Source organism: Bufo gargarizans, chromosome 4 (assembly GCF_014858855.1).
Source record: "Bufo gargarizans isolate SCDJY-AF-19 chromosome 4, ASM1485885v1, whole genome shotgun sequence".
NCBI classification, from domain to species: Eukaryota; Metazoa; Chordata; class Amphibia; order Anura; family Bufonidae; genus Bufo; species Bufo gargarizans.
This window is the reverse complement of record NC_058083.1, coordinates 101346278-101366319: the sequence shown is the minus strand read 5'-3', so window position 1 is coordinate 101366319 and position 20042 is coordinate 101346278. Positions and strand designations below refer to the sequence as shown.

The 20042-nt window shown below is 43.2% G+C and overlaps 1 protein-coding gene across 1 annotated transcript in view; it reads right to left on the bottom strand.

The window, feature by feature from the left end:
• Nucleotides 1–384: 384 nt before the first annotated feature.
• Nucleotides 385–20042, bottom strand: part of LOC122935248 (retinol-binding protein 2-like) — a 52301-nt gene continuing 32643 nt past the window's right edge. The window contains exons 3-5 of the mRNA XM_044291010.1: nucleotides 1847–2025; nucleotides 1284–1385; nucleotides 385–495 (exon numbers count right to left, since the gene is read on the bottom strand). Coding sequence (XP_044146945.1) covers nucleotides 442–495; nucleotides 1284–1385; nucleotides 1847–2025 — 335 coding nt within the window. The 3' untranslated portion in view covers nucleotides 385–441. The remainder of the gene's footprint in view (nucleotides 496–1283; nucleotides 1386–1846; nucleotides 2026–20042) is intronic.

The following is a 20042-nucleotide window of genomic DNA, read 5'->3' as shown; positions in this document are numbered from 1 at the left end:
TGAGACTGTCTGCAAAGCATTATGGGCAAACCTGTCGTCAAGGGCACCTCCCTGGTCCTGTATTCTTCGTTCACTATGTTCCTTGCTTTGCTGTGCTGACTTTTAATCTATAAAAAGGTAGATGCCATTTTGAGCAATTCATCCAAAAACAAATAGCAAAAGTTTTTGACTCACTGGAATTTAAAGTCTTGGGGAAATTTTTACAAACTCAGTTTAGAATCATCTATAGCTGTAATGCAATTTATTAACTTGGTTACTGAACTGTTTGGGTAAAATAGTGAGGTGTTTATGTCATGTTGAACATGATTTTTATGCATGTGCAAAAAATGGAAGACTTTTATAGAAATGTGTTTTTATTAATAAAATTTACATAGACACGTATTACAGCTTTTCAAAACTAAAGGAAAAACAGGGCAGTATGCAAATAAACTGGAACATTTCTTAGTTCTTCTTCTTGAAGACCTGATGGCAGACTTGATCTTCACATGTTAGGTCCTGAAATATAAAGATGCAGTATAGTGAGTGTGGGTTTTTGGTGGATTTTTTTTCCCATTAAAAAGTCCAGATGTTGAGTCTATGGGAAACATGAAATGCAGGACACTAAAGCTTTTTTTTATTTCCGCTTTTTGTTTATTAGGTGTTTTTTTTTTATTCTCTGTAGCTTACTGAAGCTTTGGGTTTTTTTTTTCTGGCATTTTCACATTTCCTATAAGGAAATTGTTCTATAAGGAGCAAACACTAGAAAAAAGTATGGTTCACACAGCTAAAAAACTGCTGCTAAAAAAAGTCATAAAAACATATGTGGTGTGGAAAAAAAGTGGATGGTTTTTATGGCAGTTTTTTTAAGTGTTAAAAAGAAAACACTAGAGCAAATTCTTATATGTAGAGACATCTTGGCAATTAATACGAGCAACTACTATAATTTGTAACGTACTATTATTCTGCTCCTTCCCCTCCAGTCTCTGAGCTGCTTGCTGTATGTGGACATACACAGGGTAGGACTGGCCCATCAAAAGATCCATCAGTGGGTCCGGCCTCTTTTTAAATAATCAGAACATAATACCAGAGGGCCCAAAAGATCTAGCAAAAGACAAGGGCTTCTCCCGCTCGTCTCAGCTTGATTGAAAGGTCTATCGCTATACATAAATAGGGAGATACCCGTCAATCAAGCTGCGGGCTGCAAGAGGTTTTTTCGGGGAGCTGAAAAGCCAGTGTTTCACAGTAGGACATAGTTTTCATAAGTTGATGGTATCAGGTATAAAAGCCAGTACTGCCACTCTTACCAAGTAAAGTTTATCTCCCTCGATCCAATGTGTCCAGCCACGGTTCTTCTTCTCTCCCTTCTGGACGCAGACAAGTTTATCCCCATCCCAGGACACCAAGGTCTGTAACATCAAGAAAGACATCAGACATCGTCAAAACTGAAATCAATTTTACTAATACTTGTCAACTTCTGGAGGATAGCCTCCAGGAGGTTGGAGGATGCAGCGTACATTTTTCTTTTGTTGCCACAGGCCTTGTTAAGGCCACACTCCCTTTTTATAGCAACTTGCCTCTTTTTAGCAGTGACCTATCAACTTTTGAGAGTCATGCCACCCCTTCAAGGCACTCTTTGGGTACCGATACTACGTCTAATGCAGAATCCAGACCCCACATACAGTAGCATGGAGGGCAGCTTTCCGAAAGAAACTCTTCATGCTGATTTACGAACTGTTCCTGGAGTCCAGGAGATCTCTCCTTTTTCCAGGAGCCTCAGGGACATTTTGGAAGAGTTGGAAACTATGATTTTACCATAGAAATATTAAGAAGAATCATCTCTGACCATGGAAAGTCAGCACCAACCAACCTGCACCACCCGATTATCCAGGCCTTTAGTCTTCTCCTCAAATTCTACCCCAACAGTGTAGTCGAGGTTATAATTCCTAAATGTGCTGAGGGTCTTTGTCTTAAACTCATTTCCATTCTGAATAAGTTCTTTGGTCTGAGTCAGATGAGCAGCGATCTTCCGGGTAGCGAAGTCAATGTCTGCAGGAAGAACAAGACAGGGAATGCCATAAAAGTGTGTGAGAATGGGAAATTATATTGTCATTATAAAGCCCTGCTGTTCCCCATAATGAGATCCTGATGACAGTCTACATGCTGAAGTCATTCAGTGGAAATGACTAGAAATACTTCTGTGCAATAAGTTCCTTTTAAATATGTGTACATTTTACATAAATTCCAGCAGAGGACGACGCAGTATGGTGAACGTCCTTCAATGCATTCTGTATCAGAATGCCAAAGTCGAATACAGCTAAACCAATGTATGATGATCCATCAAGATACAATGGACTCAAGATACAATATTTTCAACATGCAATGGTCTTTTCTGACCCATCGTAAGTTGAAACTAGACCCAATATACAATGCCTCAGACTCAGATCCAACCAATCAAGGCCACTTCTCTGGTAAAATAACTATTAGTTGCTAGTTAGCAGATATTCCTGACTGTTATATGTAAGGAGTTGTTATCTGCTTATTTTTCATAAATCTTTATTTTCTCTTATCTTGGGTGACACTTTGGGGCTTTGAAACCGATTACTCAAGTTACAATGGTTTAAACATGCAATGGTCGTCCTGGAGCCAATTTATATTGTGACTTGAGGGACCACTGTATACAGAATATCTATTTCACAGTCCTGTTTAAGCCAAGGGGTCTCTTGGTGCCCAGGGCAGGGGTTTCAAAGTATGCCCCACAACCCTTGTTCACTGAAGTTCATTCAATATAATAAGGCCTCTTGCACACGTGCGCAAATTGGGGTCCGCAGTGCACGGGCACCGACAGTGGGGCAGCCGCATGCGGATTGCGGCCCGATTCACTTGAATGGGGTCTGTGATCCACCCGTCCCGCAAAAAGATAGGACAAGTTCTATCTTTTTTGCGGAACGGATGCACGAAATGGAACCCCACGAAAGCACTCCGTAGTGCTTTTGTTGGGTTCCGATCCGTGCTTCCGCATCGCATCTCCAGATCTCCGTGATGTGGAATGCACACAGCCGGTGTCCCGCGTATTGCGGACCTGCCGTATCGGGGCCGAAATACGGCCACGGGGGGCACACAGTCGTGTGCAAGAGGCCTAACTGTCGAGTGATCATTTAATTGCACGTTCCCTATCCTATTCTCCATCAATCCCCTAGTGTTATTAGTTATAACTTTTACTACCCACAGTCCTCAGTGCATCCCACCATGTACCGGTACCTGTAGTAGGGTCCGTCTCTACTTCACCTCCTTCACATATATGAACTGCCACACGACAGTCGTATGGTGCCATATGGATCTCCTAATGCAGCTATCACTCGTTCAGGCTTTATTCAGACATACATTTCCTGCACATTTGCACTAGATCAAAGGTAGCCTACCATTGAAATGCAAGTAGAAAAAACGTAGACTGTGTGAAGATGGGGCGTTGACTGTGGTTATACAGTGGTGCTATATCTGGAAGGTAGTAATACTATCCACCATGTTCACAAGAGCCATTAGGGTGTATTCACACTTGACAGCTTTTTATTTTTTTTTGCAAACATTTCTGCAACTGAAAATTCTGTGTATTTTTAGTTTCAAGGCAGATTCAGATTATGCTTTCCCATTGAAATCTAAGGAAAATTTGGGCTTCACAAAAGACAAAGTTAACCTCTTAGGAATACACAGGGAACTATTTATGATACAGATTTTTTTGCAAATGCATCGCACCACATGTGAAGGCGCCCTAACATTACCAGTTGCTATTGGTCTATCAGAGGTCACAGTTGCACCTGGTGCTTGAGGTGCCCCAAAGGTCTCTGTACCATGTAAGAACCGTGTTGTATGGCCTTGGCTCCCTTAAAGACGGGTCAATTGATTTCAAGCTGCGCCAATCTCTACTTATAACTTAACCCATATTAGCATTGGTAACTAGCATGATAACATTCGGTACTAAAGACTCCAGATACCAATGTTAATGCATAAAAAAAGTTAAGAAACAGTAAAGAAAACCCTCTGACATAAAAAAATTCCAATCATTATAAAGCTCATACCTAAAGCCTTCATGTACCCATCAAAGTTGTCATTGACCTCCATGACCCAGGTGCCATTGTAGTCAGCAGGCATGATGATGTGGCAGAGATGGGGTGCTGCACAGAGAGGGCAGAAAGGTGTGGACAGGAGGGCAGACTGCAAGAAAACCAGATTCTGACCGCAGTTTATATGCGGCAGAACAGAAGGATCCCTGGGATCCTGATAAAAGGGTTTCAAAGTCACAGATTAGCTGACAAGGGCCTTTATCTCCAGTAATAAGTCCATAGGTCGAGTGTGATTTTAGATTTTATTGCATGGCTGGACAGACCCAGTGAGACATTAACCTTCTCAATCGGCCCCAATATTTTTTATATGTCAATTTTGTACCCTCCACCTTAAAGGGAACCTGTCACCGGGATTTTGTGTATAGAGCTGAGGACATGACTGTTAAACAAAACATACAATGCAACAGCTCACTGCAAACCAAATAAAGTACAAAATTGCATCATAATTGCAAATGCTATACTAATAAGTTAGAGATGCTTGGCAAATCGTTTTGTACAAAATTATTTGAGCCCGTCTGCCGCACGTCAAGGCGATCTCTAGTTAGACAGGTTCCTAACACAAAATTTTACCTGTTACGTGCCATGACGGCTATCATATAATTCAGAAAGTGCAGCTTCCATATGATAGCCGTCATGGCACATAACAGGTAAAATTTTGTGTTAGGAACCCGTCTAACTAGAGATCGCCTTGACGTGCGGCAGACGGGCTCAAATAATTTTGTACAAAACGATTTGCCAAGCATCTCTAACTTATTAGTATAGCATTTGCAATTATGATGCAATTTTGTACTTTATTTGGTTTGCAGTGAGCTGTTGCATTGTATGTTTTGTTTAACAGTTTTGTTCTCAGCCATAGCAACGTGCCCCTGCGCTTTGGGATGTGCTGACTTACCCCCTTTTTCTTTAGAGCTGAGGTCATGGGTTGCTAGATGGCCGTTAGCACATCCGCAATACCCAGTCCCCATAGCTCTGTGTGCTTTTATTGTATAAAAAAAACGATTTGATACATATGCAAATGTACCTTAGATGAGTCCTGTCCCTGAAAAAGGAAGAAAGACTGGAACATAGCCTATGGGACCTTCACACATGGCAGATTTGTTGCAGAATATTTTTATGCCTTTCACCTGAATAAGGCTTGCAGAAATCCATGTACTTGCTGCCAATGTAACTCCATTCAGATGAACTGAACTGATTTTCAGTTGCAGAAATGTTCTGCAGCAAAATCTGCCGTGTGTGAAGGTCCCATAGGCTCTGTTACAGTCTTTCTTCCTTTTTTTTTTTTTATTCAAAGGGGTATTCTGGGAAAGTAACTTAATTTTTCAAAAACTACATTAAGGCTGCAAGCCGTGACCCAACCAGAACCCGTACCTATACATAGAACCAGAGCTTCAATTTACCTTGCAATCCACTTGTCTAGCTCCTGTGTGAGCCTGCAGCACACAGAGTGTCATGGCGCCTGATCTTCCCTCACAAAACTTCAAAGACTACAATCCCCACAATCCCTAGCTTTCCTGCTGTGAGATTGTGTGTTGATGTTTATTGATTGGCTGCCTGATATACAGTCCGGTCACGCCCCCACTACTCAGTATTCACCAGCACACTAAGGCTACATGCACACGACCATATGTGTTTTGCGGTCCGCAAAACACGGATCCGCAAAAAATACGGATGACGTCCGTTTGGCACCCGATTTTTATTTTTTTGTGTGGATCCATTGTAACAATGCCTATCCTTGTCCGCCAAACGGACAATTGGACATGTTCTATCTTTTTTGCAGGATTACAGAACGTACATACAGATGGGGACAGCATACGGTGTCCTTTCCGCATTTTTTTTAATGGGTCTGCATCCTATCCACAAAAAAAAGGAACCATACGGAAACAAAATACGTTTGTGTGCATGAGGCCTAACACTCCCTTTGTTTCACAACACATTTAACTAGAAAATTAATAGCAACACACTGAGCAGCTCAACCTAACAAAGGCTCAGAACTACAGGTCGATGCCATGGTAATTTATGAGGAAACACAGTGGGTGGCAGAAGTAGAAAACTTTCTTAACTACTGAACCGTAAATATGTGAAATTTACATTATATTAAGTAATTATTGATAATGAATTAGTCTAAAACATAATATATATCTATGGTACCTGGAATACCCCTTTAAAGGGTTTATCCCATGACTAATGTAAAAGATGAAAATCTGAGATCAATTAGTACTTGAAAACCTCTTTCTAACAAAGCTAGAACCAGCCCTGTACCTAACATGGATCCTGTCACTGCCAGTTCTGTGAGAATGGCTGTTAGACGTTCTTCTCTACCTCTTGCATGACGTTCTTTGTTTTGGTTTCACTTTGTCATCTCCTTTCCTTCTCCCAGCTGTCACCTATTTACACTAATTGTCTCCCTTTATATTCCCTCCCATACTGCCTCACTTTGCGGTTTATACTTCTTCCTGGATTGTATTCACTGCTGGAGGCTGCTTCTGCTGATTCCTAAGATAAGTCTGTTTCCTTTATTTGTGTTTCCTTGCTGGCTTGATTCTAGGTGACCCTGACTCCATCCGTATTAAGTGCAGGGAGCCGGTGGTCGTGTCCCCTCACTATTATAGGGTTTTCAGGTGTCACATAGTATTAGGTACGTGGGCATGCAATCGTCTACCATAAAGACCTTTGCATGGGCATAGCAGTCAGAGAGAGCTCTAGGGGTTTTATAGGGCTCACCCATATGCTCCTTAGTTTGGGATCAAGCCAGTCGGATGTTTATTTATAAGTTCCAGCTTTCTGCAACACCATCCGTGACAGATCCAGAGATCTCCCCATTCATTGCTCTGCTAGATTTATATCAAGCTGAAAGCTCAAGGGGAGTGTGTTTTCTGCTGCAGATAAGTGGTCGTGTCTCAGCTCTCCCTATCACAGCTCAGGGGGCATGTCTCAGCTCTCCCTATCACAGCTCAGGAGGCAGTTGTAGGATGAAACTAAGCATGTGCGGCCATCTCAGTGAGCAGGACAAAGAAATAAGAAAAAAACAAACAGCAGGTGGTGCTATACAGGTACATTTGATTGAGTATCTCAGTGGCTATGCTAAATGTTTAATTACATGTCACATTTTAGGAGCTATCACCAGTGCCCGGTGGAGCCCAGTCGAACTGAAAGGGTTCCTTTGTGCTGCCCTGTTTGATAGGCAAAATAGCATTCTTCCTGGTAAATCTGACAGAATTTGTAATGGAGGCTCCAACACATATATGAACCTAGGCCTTAACTAGAGGCAAGGCAGTCTGACAGCAACCTGTCCTGATTTACATGCAGTGTAGCCTACAGGCAGCATGGTTTAGAGCAGGAGGAGCAGAGCCTGCTTTCTTTCTCTGCTTAATAGTCCACTAGGCGGTCATACTTAGTGATTGACAACTATATGTGTATGCATGCTCCCATGGGAAAGGTGATGTATGATGTATTAGGCCCTGCCTTCTACCTGTCTATCCTAACTAGGGTTGTCATGATAAAGTTTTGATTCGTTTTCGATACCATAAAAAAGTATTGCGATACTCGATACCATTCGATAGCACGGAAAGAAAAATAAAACACCCCAAAAAAACTTGCATTCTGCATTTTATGCAAGGTTCGGCCTATAATAGAACAGTCCTATCCTATGTTTGCAGGGGGCAAGGTGACAAAAAATAGTACAAGGCTAGAACCCTTGTACTATTCACCCTAATAGAGATCTATTAGGATGAATAGGACTTTACACTGTTTCTGCTGCCCTGTGCTTAGTACACATAGCAGCAGGGAGCTTACCATGGCAGCCAGGGATGGCTTCAGTAGCATCCTAGCTGCCATGGTAATCGATCGGAGCCTTATGATTTCCTGCTGGTGCTCTGATCGGATGCTGCCACTGCCACCAATGAATAGGAGGAGGGGAGGGGACCCTGTGGCCACTGCCACCAATGAATATAATACTGAGGGGGGCTGTTGGCCACTGCGCCACCAATGAATATAATTAACCCCTTAATACAAATGTACGTGGCCTCAATGACAGGGATCCCTCCGAACCGCGTCAATTAACCCCTCAGGTACCGCATTGTCATTGGTGGCAGTGGCAGCCGCGTCACAGTGGGGAAGGAGAGACTCCTTCTCCACTGTGCCAGCTTAGGAGAACATGGTGCGCGCCAAGGGTGGCACGCTCCATGTACTCTAAAAGATACTAGGACAAATGCTGCATATAGATTATTAGCCCCCAGGTGCATAACTTTACATTTATCTATATTGAACCTCATTATCCAAGTGGAGGCCTAAACAGTAAGTTTGTCCGAGTCAGCTTGTAACTTATTTACATCTTCCATAGACTGGACCATATTAAAATGTTTGGTTTCAGCACTATTAATCCTATCCTCTATGAAATTAATGAAAAAGTAAAATAGCGGACCCAGCACTGAACCTTGGGGCACACCACCTATAAACCGGGACCATTCAGAGTAGGAATCATCGACCAAAACACTTTGGATACAATCTTGAAGCCAATTTTCAATCCAATTACAAATTATTTATATATATATATATATATATACACACAGAGTTTGGTTCTAGATACAGTATTTTTTGTTATAACATTTATAATCCATGTATTCAGTATTATTCACATTGTGCTGCTGTATTGTTTGTTTACTATACTTTAGAGAAGGAATGCCACTGATAGGTGGAGCATGCGTGCGGGCACACGTAGGTAAAGAGCGCACCTCCCTCCCTCCCTCCCATGGATCTCGGCTGGATGCTTGACGCGTAGCGCACCATTCTCCGCTTGTGCCACCACTTACCCGACAACTCGCTTGTCCTCGGGGAGATCGCGAGAGGCGAGACTCATGCAAGCCTGGAGGTTTACCTGCTGGATGTCGGATGTGTTGGTCTCCCCCTCCCACACCGCAAGTCTTGGCGTCGGTTCGAGAGGTGCTGCGGATGTTCCCCGGCGCCGGGGGCTGACTTCAGAGCCGGAGGCGACTGTAGTGGAGGTGAAATGGTAACATCTACAGAGGTGGGGGAGTATCGAGGGGGGGAAGACCTTGAACACCCTGACATTGTGCCAATAACCTGGAAACAGACGGCTCCATATAACGGCAACAGGTGAAGGATCCCTGTGCAGATGGACTGGTTGCAATTAGAAAATAGCTGTAAGCTAGTCCCCAGTATGTGAGGGGGGATGATCAGAGTGGATCTGCAGAAGTTGGATCGGACTTCTTTCTTTCCTTTTTCCTCCCTACTGCTAGGGTTGATCCACGGGTAATGCAGGGGTAAATGACTGGCGTTTGATGTTTGTGACCCTTGCACTTTTTAAACTGGGCATACAGAGAATAAGAGCTTATAACCACTTGACTGTACTGACCGGAAGATCTTGGGGGATGCTGGGCCTAGACTGTTTTGGCTATCCTGCTCAGTGAAATAAACTGTTCTGAGGGTCCATACTGCTCCCCGCGCAAGCTGATTGATTGATTTATCTCTACGGCATACGTACTAACAGAACTAATCTACTCTCTGTCTCTGTGAGATGCAATACTAAACCTGTAGGAGGGGAACTCCGACTTTAACACAAAACTAACTTACCCTCTCTCTCTGTGAGACGTAATACTAAACCTGCAGAAGTGGAACTTGGACTTCATCACAGCACTAACTTACCCTTTCTCTCTGCGAGACGTAATACTAAAACTGCAGGAGGGGAACTCAGACTCCAAAATAGAACTAACTTATCCTTTTGTTCTGAGAGACACAATACAAAACCTCAGGAGTGGGACTCGGACTCTGGGGCAGACATCCTGTGCATCCCTGTGTCCCTATCCTTTGGCTCAGGGGCGTTGAATTGGGGTGGGGATAGTATTGAGGCACAGAATAGGGAATCACAGGATACACCAAAGCACGGGCTAACCCCCGTTTTTTTTTTCTCCTGTTTAATGTGATTCTTCCTGTCCCACTGCTTCCTCCTTTTTGTTTGTTTTCTTGGCAGTTTTGCCTGGTACTGGATTTGCAATGTCATGGCAGGGGGTAGCGAAGCAGGGGAAGGGGCAATTAGAGTTAAACACCTCAATCTCTCCTATGTTTAAAAGAATAGATAGACCGAAGCAACAGCCTCTTCCGAATATGAGCAGACAGACTCGCCCCCCTAAGAAAAAAAAAGAAGACACTTCACTAGATTTGGAGGACATCCCTTTTGGCTCAGGAGATATTGTAAGCCCGAAAATACAAGAAAAACATCCCCATGCTGGAGAGAGCGGCTGTAAAAACCAAAAACATGCAGATGAAAATACTCTTATTCAAGAGGCGCAGGCGCCTAGCTTGCAAGATATATTTAAAGAAATAAAAAATTGTAGTTTGGCAATACAAGACCTCTCTCTCCAGATGGGAAATATAAGAAAGTCGGTTGGGCTTCTAAGAGCGACCTACAAAAATATAAAGAAAAAGTGACAGAAGTAGAGAAGAAGAATGGAAAATCAGATGCTGAGGACCTACTAGAAATAATGGTTAAAGGACAGGACAATAGGGAACTAAAAAAACAAATTGCTGTAGCTAGAAAATAGATCTAGAAGAACCAACCTGAGGTGTCTGGGGATCCCAGAGGGGGTAGAGGGTCAGGATACTTGTGCCTTTATACAGGCCTGGTTGATGGGACAACTGGGCAATGATATCTCGAATTACAAACATTTTGTGGAAAGAGCCCGTAGAATGGGATGGCCCCCTCCCCCGGAGATAAGACCTAGGCCAATAATCTTCAGCCTACTATCGGCCAGGGACAAAGAGGATATACATTCAAGAAAAAGGGGTAATCTTGAGTATGAAGGTGAAGCTGTAATGTTATTGTCACAACCAGACAGCTGAAAAGCTCTGACAGAGGCCTTTCAGAACCTCCTCCTTGAGTTTTCTTTGTTGTGGTATTCAGTTCCTCATCTCGTTAGCCTCTCTCAGCTGTCATGTAGTTGGACTGATTGCTTCCCTTTAAATTCCTCCCCATAATGCTTTACTGGGCGGCTTATACTTCTTCCTGGAGTGTGTGTGCATGCTGATCCTGTTTCCCAGTCTGCTACAAAGTTAAGTGCTGTACATTTATCTGTTATTTTCTGTTTGCTGGATCCCAGGTGACCCTGACTCCCTCCGTGTCTGGTGTAGGGAGCCGGTGGTCGTGTCCCCTCACTATTGTAGGGTGTTCAGGGGTTATATAGTCGAGGTACGTGGATATGCAACCATCCACCTTTGGGATCTTTGCATAGGCTGAGCAGCCAGGGAAAGTGCTAGGTCTTGTGCAGGGGTCTCCCTTTTGGTTCCTTAGCTTTGGATCCAGTGAGTCATATATGCATGTTGCTTTGTCTTGTTTCCTGTACACCGTCCGTGACATTATAAGCCGCCAAAACCGTCTCAAGCATGGATCCGGTTTCACTTTTGGCTGAACGCCTTCAGGGTCTTTCATTGGAGGTAGCTGATCTCCGCAGGACTTTTTCTCAGCTTCAAGTGACCGGTTCAGCTGGCGTTCATGGAGTTTGTTCTGAGCCTAAGATCTCGCTCCCGGATACGTTTTCCGAGGGTAGTGAGAATTTTGTGCGTTTTAGAGAGGCTTGCAAACTCCATTTTCGCCTTCTTCCCCATTCCTCTGGTGATGAGGAACGGAGGGTGGGGATCATTATATCGCTGCTCAGGGGTAACGCTCAGTCCTGGGCCTTTTCGCTGCAGGAGGGGGCACGGCCCCTCCGTTCAGTGGATGAATTCTTTTTAGCCCTGGGTCAGATATATGATGATCCGGATCGTATTGCTCTGGCTGAGTCTAGACTACGTCTATTATGCCAGGGTAAACAATCCGCAGAGATATACTGCTCAGAATTTCGGAGATGGGCAGCTGATACTGGTTGGAATGATGCTGCGCTCCGAAGTCAATTTTGCCATGGTCTTTCAGAGGGATTGAAAGATGCATTTGCCTTTCATGAAAGGCCTATTTCCTTGGACTCTGCTATGTCTCAGGCCGTTCGTATTGACAGGCGTCTTAGAGAGAGAGAAGAGATCTCTCCTTCCTGTCATACTCAGTCCCAGGACAGTGCAGCAGTCCCATTCTGTGCGCAGGGGTCTCAGTCGCTGTCAGCCCCTTCTGAGCAGGAGCCCTTGCAGCTGGGGTTGATTGCTTCTGACAATAGAAGATTCAGCCCGCATGGGAGGGTTTGTTTTTGTTGTGGAGGTATAAATCATTTGGCAAATGTTTGTCCCTCTAGGAGATTCAGGCAGTTCTCTGGGAGTAATAAAGAAACAAAGAGGAAAAAATCTTTTAAAAATGTTCCGTCTGTTACTATTGGCAGGGTTGAGGCGGAAATTGAAGGTTTTCCGTTTGCTTGTAGTTCCAGTTTTGTCCTGCCTGCTAGGGTGGCGCTAGAGAGCAAGAGCATTTTTTGTGAGATTTTTATGGATAGTGGAGCAGCGGTCAATCTCATTGATAGTCAATTTGCAATAACTCATGGTTTCCAGGTGTGCACTTTGGGAAAGGATATTCCTGTTTTTGCTATTGATTCCGCTCCACTTTCTCAGAAATCATTAAAGGGCATAGTTCACAATATCCGTTTAATTGTGAGTGATGCTCATGTGGAGGATGTGTCATGTTTCGTCCTTAGCGGTTTGCCTACTCCTCTAGTGTTGGGGCTACCCTGGCTCACTAAACATAATCCCACCATTGATTGGCAAGCGAGGCAAATAAATGGTTGGAGTGACTTTTGCAGAGAGAATTGCCTCACGACATCTGTTTCTGAGGTTGCTACTAAGACTGTACCATCTTTTCTCTCTGAATTTTCGGATGTCTTCTCTGAGAGTGGAGTTCAGGATTTGCCCCCGCACAGGGAGTACGATTGCCCTATTAATCTCATCCCAGGCGCCAAGCTGCCTAAATCTCGTTTATACAATCTTTCCCAACCTGAAAGGATCGCTATGCGTGCTTATATCTCTGAGAGTCTGAGAAAAAGACACATACGACCCTCGAAGTCACCTGTTGCCGCTGTTTTTTTCTTTGTTAAGAAAAAATATGGTTCTTTAAGACCTTGTCTGGATTTTAGGGAGCTGAACAGTATCACTATTCGTGACCCTTATCCGCTTCCTCCAATCCCGGACCTGTTTAACCAGGTTGTTGGGGCTAAAGTCTTTTCCAAATTAGATCTAAAAGGGGCATACAACCTGGTCAGGGTCAGAGAAGGAGACGAATGGAAGACGGCCTTCAATACCCCTGAGGGCCATTTTGAAAATTTGGTTATGCCTTTTGGTTTGATGAATGCCCCAGCCGTTTTTCAGCATTTCGTGAACAGCATTTTTTATCATTTGATGGGAAAATTTGTATTAGTGTATTTGGATGACATTTTGATTTTTTCTCCTGATTTCAAAACTCATAAGGAACATTTACGTCAGGTCTTGCTCATTCTGCGGGAGAATAAATTATATGCGAAACTGGAAAAATGTGTGTTTGCGGTTCCAGAAATTCAATTTCTGGGGTTTCTTCTCTCCGCTTCTGGTTTTCGCATGGACCCCGAGAAGGTCCGCGCTGTGCTTGAGTGGGAGCTTCCTGAGAATCAGAAGGCGCTGATGCGTTTTTTGGGCTTTGCCAATTATTACAGGAAGTTTATTTTGAATTATTCCTCTATTGTTAAACCACTCACTGATATGACCAGAAAGGGGGTAGATTTTTCTTCTTGGTCGGTAGAGGCGCGTAAGGCTTTTTCTAATATCAAGGAGAGTTTTGCTTCCGCTCCCATCTTGGTGCAACCTGATATTTCTTTACCCTTCATAGTTGAGGTTGATGCTTCTGAGGTGGGTGTGGGTGCGGTCTTGTCTCAGGGTTCCTCTCCTGCCAAATGGCGACCGTGTGCCTTTTTCTTGAAAAAACTCTCCTCCGCAGAGAGAAATTACGATGTGGGAGATAGGGAATTGTTGGCCATCAAGTTGGCTTTTGAGGAATGGCGCCATTGGCTGGAGGGAGCCAGACACCCTATTACCATGTTTACTGACCATAAAAATCTGGCCTACTTGGAGTCAGCCAAGCGTCTGAACCCGAGACAGGCCAGATGGTCTTTGTTCTTTTCAAGATTTAATTTTGTTGTCACGTTCCGCCCTGGAGTTAAGAATGTGAAGGCAGATGCCCTGTCACGTTGTTTTCCGGGAGGCGGGAATTTTGAAGACCCGGGTCCTATTTTGGCTGAAGGTGTGGTGGTCTCTGCTCTTTTTTCTGAATTGGAGGCAGAGGTGCAGGCAGTCCAGTCAGAGGCTCCTGATCTTTGTCCTCCTGGGAGGTTGTTTGTGCCTCTCGCTTTAAGACACAAGATTTTTAAGGAACACCACGATACGGTCCTTGCTGGGCACCCGGGGGCAAGAGCCACACTGGATCTCATCGCTCTGAGATTCTGGTGGCCTGCGCTTCGTAAGTCGGTTGAGGGTTTTGTGGCAGCCTGCGAGACTTGCGCTCGTGCCAAAGTCCCTCATTCACGGCCATCAGGTCCTCTCCTTCCCTTACCTATTCCTTCCCGTCCTTGGACACATCTGTCCATGGACTTCATAACGGACCTGCCTCGTTCCTCGGGGAAGACTGTGATTCTGGTGGTGGTGGACCGTTTTAGCAAAATGGTGCATTTCATCCCTTTTCCTGGTTTGCCCAATGCTAAGATGCTGGCGCAGGCATTTATTGATCACATTGTCAAATTGCACGGTATTCCTTCAGACATAGTCTCTGATAGGGGCACGCAGTTTGTTTCCAGATTCTGGAAGGCTTTCTGTTCTCGCTTGGGGGTTCGGTTGTCATTCTCTTCTGCTTTCCACCCGCAGTCGAATGGCCAGACAGAGCGCGTCAATCAGAATCTGGAGACATATCTGCGCTGTTTTGTGGCGGAGAATCAAGAGGATTGGTGTTCTTTTTTGTCCCTTGCTGAGTTTGCTTTAAATAACCGTCGTCAGGAGTCCTCTGATAAGTCACCATTTTTTGGTGCATATGGGTTTCATCCGCAGTTTGGGACTTTCTCGGGAGAGGGGTCTTCTGGTTTACCTGATGAGGACAGATTCTCCTCGTCTTTGTCATCTATTTGGCAATAGATTCAGGATAATCTAAAGAGCATGAGTGAGAGATATAAGCGTGTGGCAGATAAGAGACGTGTGCTTGGTCCGGACCTGAATGTTGGTGATCTGGTGTGGTTGTCTACCAAGAATATCAAATTGAAGGTTCCCTCCTGGAAGTTGGGTCCTAGGTTTATTGGGCCTTACAAAATCCTGTCTGTCATCAATCCTGTTGCCGACCGTCTTGATCTTCCTCAGACTTGGAAGATCCATAATGTTTTTCATAAGTCCTTATTGAAACCTTATGTTCAACCCATTGTACCCTCGCCTTTGCCTCCTCCTCCGATTATGGTTGATGGGAATCTTGAATTTCAGGTCTCTAGGATTGTGGATTCTCGTCTTGTCCGCGGTTCTCTTCAGTACCTTGTTCATTGGGAGGGTTATGGTCCTGAGGAGAGGATGTGGGTCCCAGTGACGGACATTAAGGCCTCTCGTCTCATCAGGGCTTTCCATAGGTCCCATCCTGAGAAGATGGGTTCTGAGTGTCCGGAGTCCACTCGTAGAGGGAGGGGTACTGTCACAACCAGACAGCTGAGAAGCTCTGACAGAGGCCTTTCAGAACCTCCTCCTTGAGTTTTCTTTGTTGTGGTAGTCAGTTCCTCATCTCGTTAGCCTCTCTCAGCTGTCATGTAGTTGGACTGATTGCTTCCCTTTAAATTCCTCCCCATAATGCTTTACTGGGCGGCTTATACTTCTTCCTGGAGTGTGTGTGCATGCTGATCCTGTTTCCCAGTCTGCTACAAAGTTAAGTGCTGTACATTTATCTGTTATTTTCTGTTTGCTGGATCCCAGGTGACCCTGACTCCCTCCGTGTCTGGTGTAGGGAGCCGGTGGTCGTGTCCCCTCACTATTGTAGGGTGTTCAGGGGTTATATAGTCGAGGTACGTGGATATGCAACCATCCACCTTTGGGATTTTGCATAGGCTGAGCAGCCAGGGAAAGTGCTAGGTCTTGTGCAGGGGTCTCCCTTTTGTTTCCTTAGCTTTGGATCCAGTGAGTCATATATGCATGTTGCTTTGTCTTGTTTCCTGTACACCGTCCGTGACAGTTATTTCCAGACTACGCAAGGGAAACAGTAAAGGCTGGAAGTCAGTACATTGAACTAAAAAAGACTCTGCGTCAGCACGGTGTCAAGTATTCAATGATATTTCCGGCGACGTTGAGGATAAAACGTGTTTTTTTTTTATACTCCAGAGGCAGCTGGGGAATGGTTTAAAGGGAAAATAAAGAGTTGAGCTTCAGGAGGGCCGGGATCGGGTCGGAAGGGGGAAATGCTCAGATAGAGAACCAGGGGTTTATGCCATTCTGGGTCATTCAGATGGGAATGGGTGGGTTGCTTGCTTGTTGTAATTTTTTTCTCTCTCTCTTTCTCTCGTCCTCTTCCCCCCTTGGCAGTGCTGTAGCAAATACCTATAGCCAATACAAACAGGACCTATGAGAATAATCTCATGGAATATTAGGGGTCTGAGTAAGGGGATAAAAAGAGTAGCAGTATTTGACGCAATACAAAGATCTCTTCCAGCGATAGTTTGTTTACAAGAAACACACTTGACAGGTGAGACAGCGGGTGGGGTGACCAGACCGGGGGTACAGCTCGCTTTCCATTCAGTCTACTCATCATGTGCAAGAGGAGTGAGCATTTTAATACATAGAGATATAGACATAAAAATATCAATAACAGTGATAGATAGAGAGGGCTGCTATGTCCTGATGGATTGCATAATAGATGGAAAAGCATGGATAATAGTAAATGTCTATATTCCCCCACCCTTTAAGATAGAGAATCTATTAAAAATTCACGATTTGGTGCTTAGATGTGAGGATAAATCACTTTTAATCACAGGAGATTTTAACCATGTAATGGATGGGAAAATAGATAGATGTAGAATAGGAAATACTCAGAACTATTGCACTGGATCTAAACTAAAAAATATCACGGAAGAATTTGGATGGATTGATATATGGAGAGAAAGGCACCCAAAGTTAAAAAAATACTCCTGTTTTTCAAAAACTCACAAGAGTTTGTCACGTATTGATTTAGTATTCACTAATGATAAAGGTTCACTTGATATCCAAGGGATTAAATACGGTCACCGGGGGATTTCAGATCACAGTCCAATTATCACTAATATAAAAAAAAGAGAATATATATTGGCTGGATAAATATTATGGGGTTACATGATAAAGTTTCACAAGAGATAAAGAAATATTTCATTATTAATGAAGGCTCTGCGGGTGTTAAAGTGGTGTGGGATGCGGCAAAAGCCTTTATCAGAGGGATTTTCATAAAATATACAGCAATATATAAAAAGAGAACAAGGAAGGAAATTGATATATTAGAACAGGAGCTTGTAAAACATGAGGAAAAGTACCGTATATTGAATATCCCAATGAACAAAACTATCAAACATGGACAGATTAACAAAGAAAAATTAAGGATGACCTGTTTTTGTTAGCAGAACAACATAAACAAAACTATGTTAGGGATAACTATATATATGCACATATACCCGGCAAAAAGTTAGCAGCGTTAGTAGCAGCCCAGAGGAAAAAGAACAACATTCATTGCATAGTGAACAAACGGGGCCAAAATATTGTTGACCAGGCTACTAAGTTAAGCTTGATCAAGGAGTATTTTGAGGACATTTACAGCAGTAAAACCAAAAAAATATGAGATACTAAAATTTCGGGAAAAAAATACTATAAACCCATTAACACTAGAGCAGAGGGAAAGCTTAGACAGCTATATAAGTACTGGGGAAGTGGATTTTTTTTTAACAAAGACAACAAAAAAGAAAGCTCCAGGAATAGACGGCATTCCGTTTGAAATATACGCGCAAAATAAAGAAATATTAATACCTAAACTGATTGCCGTCTGGACTGCCTCGAGGGAGTCTGGGAAGTTGCCAGATTCCGTAAGGGAAGCCTTGGTCACACTGATCTTAAAGCCAGATAAAGACCCATGTTTGTTGGACTCATACCGTCCCATCTCATTAATCAACACTGACAATAACATTTTGGCTAAGATTCTGGCAGACAGACTTAAGCAGGTTATTACGACACTTGTACATGAGGATCAGTCGGGATTCATCCCAGGTAAAACTACAACTGATAATATTATGAGATACTTCGTGAACACCCAGCTTGAACCCACAAATAGTGAGGAACGTATGATTGTCGCAATTGACGCTTCAAAAGCATTTGACACTATAGAATGGCCCTTTTTGATATCGACACTAAAAAAAATGGGATTTGGAGATAATTTTGTATCATGGGTCCAGTTATTATATACGAACGTCACTGCAAGGGTAATGGTGAACAGGGAATATTCAGATAATATACAGATGAATAGGGGGGTCAGGCAGGGTTGCCCTCTCTCCCCTATGCTCTTCGCCCTTGCCCTGGAACCCTTGGCTAACATGATAAGACAAGATAAAGAAATAGTGGGGTTCAGGTATGGTGTCCATGAAGAAAAAATTGCATTATATGCAGAAGATATCCTGCTGTTTGTGGGTAAGCATTCATCAGTAACCAGATACTCCAGACCTTTGATCAGTACAGTAAATATGCTGGGCTTAATATAAACTGGTCTAAATTGGCCTGTATCCCGATTGATCCTCAGAATGATTTTGTACCAGGCCCCTTAGAAATTAAAAGTCCACAAGAACCTGTCAAGTATTTGGGAATACAGATAACCCCAAAACCCAAAGATTATGCCCAATTAAATATTGTACCCCTAATAAAAAAAATAGGAAGAAAGTAGATCTCTGGAAAAAACTTCATATTTCTCTCTCCCTCTCAACTATATTTTATTGAATGCAGCGACAATAATAAAAAAAAACCTTTCAAACTAATAGGCAGCTTATTAGCGGATTTGATTTGGCGAGGTAAAAAACCCAGAATCAGAGCAGAAAAACTGAAGATACATAAGAGGAATGGAGGATTATCGGTTCCGGACTTGGAACTTTATTTCATCTCTGGCCATATAAAAAACATGATAGTATGGAGCAATTCACAAAGATATAAGACCCTAATTGCAGCAATCGATAAAAAGTTGGACCGCTGCAATTTGTTTCAAATAGTTGAGGCAAAAACCTTAACGCTGCAGCGACCCAACAAGATACTGATTATAGAATTGCTGTCCAAAGTATGGAAGGAAGCTAGAGCGCTATGGGCTCAAAATGAATTCCATACGGATACTTTATTATGGGATAACTGTCATCTGACTGAATTAACAGCCATTGAACAGGAAATCTGGCGCAAGTACGGGATTTTTAAACTGGGCCAGGTATGGAAAAGCGGGGATATAATTCCATATCAAGAGTTAAAAAACCAATATGGACTGGGAAACAAAAATCTGGTGTTTTACTATTTACAATTGAAACATGCTTTGCGAACAAGGATAGGAAAGGGGACACAGATTACCGCTCTCCCTCCCCCCACTAGTAAGAATCTCCAGATTAACAGTAGGGAAAAAACTGACATCTAAAATATGAGAGTTTGCTACACCAGAAAACAAATAAAAAAGCAGTTAAATGCTTAATGTATAAATGGAGCACGGTTTTACCATCACAAAGTTAGGAACTATGGGAAATGGCTATTCGGGCTAAAAATAAGGTAACAAATGGTTTCTCTCATAGAATTATACAATTCAATATATTATACCGCCTATACTATTCCCCCAAGTTCCTGATGAAATGCTACAGACTCAAAGAATTTGGATGTCTAAAGTGTGGAGAGAAGGGAGTGGATGATATCCACATTCTCTGGACGTGTGCCGATATTCAGGTTTATTGGAAGAAGGTGATTTTACAAATAGAGGAGTATCAAGTCCCCCGGGATTTCGAA